Source organism: Quercus lobata, chromosome 6 (genome assembly GCF_001633185.2).
Source record: "Quercus lobata isolate SW786 chromosome 6, ValleyOak3.0 Primary Assembly, whole genome shotgun sequence".
Classification (NCBI taxonomy): Eukaryota; Viridiplantae; Streptophyta; class Magnoliopsida; order Fagales; family Fagaceae; genus Quercus; species Quercus lobata.
The window spans coordinates 18689071-18697119 of NC_044909.1; the positions used below are offsets into that span (position 1 = coordinate 18689071).

Below are 8049 nucleotides of genomic sequence, written 5' to 3' on the forward strand. Positions count from 1 at the left end.
GGCCTTGGGCCCCAATGTAAAAATGAGCCAAGACCACAAATTCTTGGACCCCACACTAGTGAATGCTCTAAAAACCAAAGCATTGTCATGGATTTTGAGACAAATAGTAATATTTATTTAATACTAATATACAAAATGTACCCCTTAAGCTTGTGGCAATTTTAATTTTGGTCGTTGAAATTTAAAAACTAAAATTGTAATCCATAAAGTTTGTAATAATTTCCCATGTTATATGATTCATTGTTTCCCTTATATAGCAGCTATGGTCGTTACAAATGGTATCAAAGTCATCCCTAGTCAGAAGTGTGGGCCTCACATATGAAGACGCGTGTGCCCATAAGGGGATGGATTGTAGAGACCCAAAAGGGAGGTCTTGTAATCCATGGAATTCCACATTGCCTAGGAAAGCACATGGTAATGTGATTAAAAGGAGTGACATCTTTTTAATGGGTAGAAGTCTCTAAAACGGACAATATTTACATAGTTGGAAGTTAACGTTGTTGCATATTTCTTTCACTTTTGAACATGTTCATGATCTAGGACTAGCCTCCTCAAAATCAAAAATCCCAATCCCATTTTCTTCTAAATGAGATGTCGATCAACTAGATTGACTTTGAGAACTCAATCATTATAACACACCTTATCATTTTCGCAAAGAACCCCCTCATCATCATCACCAACACCCACAATTTTTACCGCTAAAATCCAAATCATTAAGCTCAAGACAAAATACATGGGAAGGGCTAGAGACTTGGAACTGAAACTCCATGATTCACATCCACCAAAAACTTGGAATTTTCCTTATCAAATTGATGACTCTTTGATTGCAAACTACTCCAGCTCCCGCAAACAACTTGCCTTCATTCACAGAACATGGTGGATGGATAACAGGGTCGGGTTCATCCTTTTGGCAACTTAGGAATGGCCTAAGGCTCCCAGATGGAAGAAGGCTCCTTATTAACCAATAATATATTATATCCATCTATCTTATAATGTAGCAAAAACAAAAAATTAAGTCCCCTCAACTGGCCAAAAAATAATAATAATAATAATAAATATGACTTCTATCAAAATTTATTTGTGATCCCCTCAACTGGTCAATAAAATGCATTATAGAGTCTTATTTATTTGTCTCACGGAATAAAATTTTTTATTTAAAACTCAAAAATTTAATGATCAACAATTTTTTCAAAAATAAATACTGCAGTTTAATAATGTGTTTTACTCTATTTGGGATAGTTTAAGAGTGTAAAACAAATCCAATCTTCCAAATAGTTAGAAGGTGAATAGATTATTTGGTTCTCTCTCTTTCTCTCTTTCAAAATCAATAGTTTTACAAATTTATCACCAAAATTCAACATTATCAAAATTTAAATAAATATTATTTAATTAATATATAAATATACAAAAAAAAGACCCAACTCAAAGTTTTTGCTCTAGCCTTTCGGCCCTAAAATGAACTGAACCAGTCTTGATGGATAGCCTTTTCATTTGAATCTTTATTTATCCTCTTTTTCCTTTTTTTTTTGAGATTAGCTTTTCCCCCAAAATTTTTTATTTTTTGAGCGATACATTTTAAATGATATATTATTTTAGATAATCATATTTTAAATGATATTGTGCACTTCAACTAGAGCAATTGTGATGATCACATGCTTAGTTAGCACCCTGTCTACACCAAAAACTAATTGGTGTCTTAGTCCAATGATAAAAAGTTATTATTATGAACAGATGACATAAATTGAAACTTAAAAAAAAAAAAAAAAAAAGAGGGGCTTAGTTAGTACTTAACCTCTACATCATTGATAAGGATGGATGACAGGACGACATTGCAAATGGTCTCAATTCAATATTGTCCCAAATTTCGAGGGGGTAGTTTCATTTTTGTCTTTATTTAGTTTGCAAAAACTCTCAAAGTTGCATGGAAATGAAACTATAAATAGAAATATGGCCCTGCTAGAGGAAACATACCCTAAATAGTTCCCAAAAATTTCACTTCTGGACTTGTCCAAGCAAACCTGGCAAACAGGTCAAGTATGATAGATTGGGTTTAATCCAGTCTTAGAAACTTAGTATATTTAGATACCGCTTATTGCTGAAAACTGAAAACATTATAGCAAAATAATTTTTAAATATGTAAATAGTACCGTGAGACTCATTTTCAGTGAAAGTTTTAGTGAAAAAAGAGTTTTGTGAGTTCCGTCAATAATGCATAGGATCTACTATTTAAATACCTAACGCCCAAACGCAGACGTCAAACGCTATCCAAACCCAGCCTTACTAGACTAAAATGTGTTGTTATTCTTATAACCTTTACCCAATAATAAACTATCCTAATAAATAAATCCAATTCAATGAAATTGTGAGGAGATTTTTTGGTATCAAAATACCACCTGGTGTTAAGGTGACGATTCTTTATTATTATTATTATTATTATTTTTTCATTTTTTTAAATGCTGATAAATGCTTCACGTACAATCTACTTGATTTTATTATTATTTTTATTTCGTAGCTTTGAAGGTGAATTGAAACAATATAAAATTTTAAGACTTTAATTAAAACATTTTAGGAAAACTACATTTTACCATCCTAAACTATACTCCTGATTACACATTACACTTAAATTTTTTGAATGCATATTTTGCACCATAAACTATGATCATTGTTACATTTTGTAACTCGACATCAGGTTTGTCATTAATTTGGGTGGAAAAATATGTCACCATGTGAAAGTACTTAATTGCCTCTCTTCTCAATCCTTTAAAAACAAAATATAAATTATATTTTATCATCCTAAACTATATTCCTGATTACAGTTTGCACCCAAACTTTAAATTTCCATCCAAGTTAACAACAAATTTAACATCAGAGTACAAAATGTAAGTGTGTAATAGTTGTCATAGTTTAAGATGCAAAATGTGCATTTGAAAATTTTAGAGTGCAAAGTGTAATATGAGGTATAGTTTAGGGTGATAAAATTTAATTTCCTAAACTTCTTAAAATTTAGAGCAACTTGAAATCACCTACAAATCAATATATATAAAAGAAGAGACCTCATGTGTGAAAGCATGAGACTCTGTCATGTGGCGCACTTTATGAAGAGAATTGAAATACTTTTTTTTTTTTTTTGAGAAAAAGAATTAAAATACTCTTAAGCCCATATCAGAGATAAAAACAAATTTAAAAATAGAGATTCTTGATTTCCTTTGGTTCAATGTTTAAAGACTACTATATGTTTCATTTGGTTCAATATTTCAAGACTTTTCCATTCACTCTTTTCACTTTTACTCTTTTATATACACATTCTCACAGCTTTTAATGCCGTCACATCTCAAATACACCCCCCGAAGAAAAAAAAAAAAAAAAACAATGTCATTTACCTTCAACCTTTCAACGACACCTACATAACTCCAATATTGTCATACCATTTGATCCTAACCCACAATAATAGGATGACCAAGGAAGGGGGCTTGCAATTTTATTTAGTGACAATAGTTAACGGTTTTGATGTTGAAGTCAGACATTGTGAATTTTGTGAAAGTTATGATTCTCTGAGTCTTTGGATGTTTGAGATTTTGGTTTGGAAAAGTCATAAATGTATTTTGTTTTAGAACTAAAGAGAAAGAAAAAGAACATTCTAATTGATTATTTATAAAGTTAGGTATTTTTTTTTTAATTTTTTTTTAGAACTCATATTTTGTATGTTTATTTGTAGTTTTTTTACTGTTAATTTTTGCAATATGAGCCATAGTGATAAAAATAAAAATTGATGATGATTTCAAAGTTTTTTTTGCTTTTTCTTTTTTTTTAAAGGATACAGGAACCCAACTAAAGGCAATTAAATTTTGATAAATGGATGTGTTTTTAACCAATTTGTCTTTGTTTAATCATGTTAACTTTATGTTGATACTTACAAATGATTTCTTTAATTTCATTGAGTTAATGAATTGGGTGTTGAGGAAGTGTTTGTGAGGTTGCTTAAATTTATTTAATTTTAGGATATAAAAGCATTTTATGCTTTAAATTCTTATTTATAGATTTCAAAATCATTTAATGAGCTTAAAATAAAGTCCACTTTTAACAGTAAATATTATAATATGTTATAGTCTTATAGTATTATACAATTTTTTAAAAAAAAAAATATATATATATATATATATATATATGAATTAAGAAAATCAAGTTTCAAAATATTCAACAACATTGTGGGCAAATATAAATATTATACAACAAAATAAGTATTATAAGTAGGTCATAATATACATAAAAATGATTTCAAATAAAATCATAACGTATTCGCATATCGCGCGAGACATCATCAAGTTATATATAAGGGAAGAACATAATTTGCCCCAAAAAAAATTTGGACTTGGTTTAGATCTGATGCATCCAGTGCATTGGAGCCGATTAAATGGTGACACGTGTCTAAAAGTGGACACATGTCGCCATCTCAATGGGTCAAGTGCCACTAGACACTAGACTTAAACCTGACCCAAAAAATTTTGTATACCTTTAACATGGTCGGAGAAAAAAAAAAAATAATTTATAATAAAATGAAAAAGAAAGAAAGCTCCAAAGTTCTATCTAACAATTACAATTAGATATGTTGAACGTGTTCATTCAAAACCGGATCACCATTTTGGTTTAATTCGAACAATCTTTAAGTAAATTATTAGAACTTCTTGTTGTTGTGAACCTAAAATAATAATAAATAAATAAATAAAAAATCGTTTACCAAAAATAGAATTCTTGTACTGATTTTACAACCCACACTAACTCATCTTCTTTTTATTTATTCTTGTCCATTCCCTAATTGGCTTACATTTCTTTTTTCACAACCGTTTTTCCCACGCTTACACCAATGACAGTTAAGAGACCAGCTCAAATTTAGGCCATGTCCTTGGGGGGTTTTTAGCTCTACCTCTCTGGATTTTATACCTGAAAATCCGGTGAGCTGATGGTTTTGATTTGACTTGGAACCCAACGAACACCGCGTCACGGGTCTATCGATCAAAACCCATATTTTTGGATTTTCCAATTCAAAGTCTCCTCCCTCTTCTCTTCTGGATTGACCATACACAATTTACAACTAAGAATTAATTGCTATAGAATAATTTTGCATTTTTATTTTCTTGAATTTCTTATTATAACTTGAAAATTTATCGTTTGGTCACAATAGTGAGGCTTTTAGAATCAAGTATTGTGAGGGTTTGGTCAGAAAATGTGATGTGATTTTAGCACCAGATGGAAAAGCCAAGAATATCATGCAGTTTTACCAATTTAGGTTCATCTTCATTTTTGGTCTAAAGGTATGATTTCTCTTAAAGACCTTTTCTGTTTTTTCTTGATTGATGAGAAATCCATAACTCCTTTAAGAGAGTTGCGGTAACTTATAAATGCATAAACATGAACAAGTTGTATATATTATATAGTTTTTAATATTCATCAATAATAAAATTCTAGTTTTTAATAAGTTTTGATCCCAAAGAAAGGTGGAGGGGGAGATTTGAACTAGTGAATAATGACCTCCGTTTCATGTGGCTTGGTCCTGGACCGATTGTCTGATCCTCGGAGAAAATTTCTTTGATATTTGATCACAAAGAAGGAAGTGTCATTGACATTGAAGAGAGACACCTACATTGTTGGACACTTTTCCCTCTTCATAATAGATATTCTTCTTATAATTGATCTTGGACATCATGTATGCAGTCTTTAAAAGTTTGCCAATTTTTTTGTAAAGTTTCCACAAAGCATAGATTGACCCAAAAAAAAAAAAATTTATGGAATTATTTCTGAATTGGATAATCTTGCATTGCAAATCACATTAGCAAAAGATCTAATTGCTAATGGGATGATGGCAAGATAAACAAAGATGTCTTAAGATTATTGTGATAGATAATTGACATTAAAATAAGTGGGACAACAAAATTTTCATATTGCAATTATATTCTGTTTATGTTTACACCATTGTTATTAACAATTCCAAAATATTGCAGTGTAAAGTTTGATACCCCAACGCCAACGCTCTCCTGCACTTTCCCTAGTGTAAGTTTTCTGGTGTATATAGCCAAGTCCTTCAGCAAAAATGGCGACCAAGGTGAAGGGTATTTTTAAAGGCCTAAGATACATATCACAAATATTTGGTAAGTAAGAAAACTATTCTGAATTGAAATATTTTTTGTCAAAAGTTTACTTGGTCTATATTAATTTCCCGCTCTCAATTATGTTGTCAAAATTAACCAGCAATCTACAATTATGGTATATCATTTTTCTTTTGTAATTATTCTTTTCAATCTTTCTTGGTCAGGTTATAAAATATCATTGTTCGTACCATTGTAATTTAATTTAATTTTTTTTCTTGGTTGTCTTGCATATTTCTGTTTAATCAGCTATGGAAAATGGGCATTAATTTTAGTATCCTCAATAATGAGTAAATCATTTCCTCAATCTGCAGTTGAAAAATATGGGCTGACAAAAAAAAATGTCATTTTTTGCAGATGAAAAAGAACCAGAAATGCAAATTGGCTATCCCACAGATGTAAAGCACGTTGCGCATATTGGATGGGACGGTCCATCTGCAGATTCACCGAGCTGGGTATATTGCATTCATTTTCCCTCTTTTTTTGCCTCCTCAATTTATTCATTGTTATGAACAAAACCAATTCAAAGTCTTTGCCACTTGTCCCTTTAGGGATAGCCCGAGTAGTGAGCTCAATAGACATGAAAAACATGCTGTAAACCCAGATGTTCTAAGTTTCGTTTACCACACTATCGACTCGTGGGAGTTTTCGGGATATCTCACGCACAATGAGTGGATGCCACACTTCTTTAATAAATACAAGAGTGTCTTTGCCATGCTTCATTAACAACCAAGCTTAGGTATAAACATATTTTATGTACTTTATCTGAAAAACTATGATTATGATAATATGATTTGTGCAGATGAGGGAGTATAAATCTACCCAAGAAGACTCATCCGGGACATTGGATTCTTTTGGAGAAGCCACATTGTCATTTGAAGGTTTGCTTCTTCTTCTAAAATCATTTATCCAATACAAAGACTTAACACTAAATGTTGCATTACTTGTTGCCACATTTATAGATAAAAAGCCAAGTGGCCCTGAAATTCAAGAACCACTGCTTGGAAATATTAGATCATCAAGTAATGGTTCACCCGGTATCTCCCCACGCTGGAGCTTAGATGCACAAAAGTCCTCGAGGCATCACAGCTTAATGGATTCGTTGGATTCTCCAACACCATCACCATCACCATCACCATCACCATCACCATCACCATCTAGCACAACACGACACACGAGGCGTCTCCGGAATTTAAACCATGGACATGACTCACCATCACAAGACTCGCCTCCTGTCCCCAAATACTCTCGACGGAGGAAATCAAAGGGATTATCTGGATCTAGTGGTGGCTCAATAAGGTCGTCGAGGAGTAAAGGCCAGAATTCATTACCAGACATTCCTTTCTCGGACACGGTATTCGGGCCTGGATCTGGGCATGATGTGAAGAACAATGAGAGTAATCTAATCTCAGTTTTGGAAGAGAAGGAAGAGGGAGGAGGACATATGTGATTTTTAATTTAATCTAATCTAATTGAAGACGTGACTATAATTGATCTTCTTTTTCATTACTCTCTCTCTCACTCACTATTATATTCATCAAAAAAATAAAAATAAAAATTCTCAATTTGACTAACTGAAAAGCTCATTCATTTCAAGAGGAAGACTCATTCATCTCGACAGTTATCACCTATTTGATCTGATATTAACACTCTATTAGATGTTTTCAAATTGGAATCTGTATCAATGATTTCAAACGCAGGCACAAAGAAACTAGTGAACATTTCCAACATAACTTCCAAGGACTTAGCTTCAGCTTACCTCCAGTGTACTTGAGCGGCCAAGCCTTACCCAACTCTCAAATTTATGTTGACCATGCACGCACATCAGCAAGACCCCTTTATGAAAAGGATCCATCTCCAATTATAAAAATGCCCAAAATTTTATGAAAACAATTAGTAAATTAGTGAT

At 32.0% G+C, this 8049-nt stretch overlaps 1 protein-coding gene across 1 annotated transcript; it reads left to right on the forward strand.

The window, feature by feature from the left end:
- Positions 1-4865: 4865 nt before the first annotated feature.
- On the forward strand, positions 4866-7617 carry LOC115993547 (CRIB domain-containing protein RIC5-like). Its single transcript, XM_031117486.1, has 5 exons — positions 4866-5309; positions 5997-6143; positions 6498-6595; positions 6943-7021; positions 7103-7617. Exons 2-5 carry the CDS (start codon positions 6086-6088, stop codon positions 7588-7590), a joined length of 723 nt encoding a protein of 240 aa, XP_030973346.1. The 5' UTR covers positions 4866-5309; positions 5997-6085; the 3' UTR covers positions 7591-7617.
- The last annotated feature ends 432 nt before the right edge of the window (positions 7618-8049 follow it).

Coding starts and splice junctions, on each gene's coding strand:
- LOC115993547 (XM_031117486.1), top strand. CDS start 6,086: ATGGCGACCAAGGTGAAGGGTATTTTTAAAGGCCTAAGATACATATCA. Junction 6,596..6,942: donor CTGCAGATTCACCGAGCTGG/GTATATTGCATT, acceptor TGATTTGTGCAG/ATGAGGGAGTATAAATCTAC. Junction 7,022..7,102: donor AGCCACATTGTCATTTGAAG/GTTTGCTTCTTC, acceptor CCACATTTATAG/ATAAAAAGCCAAGTGGCCCT.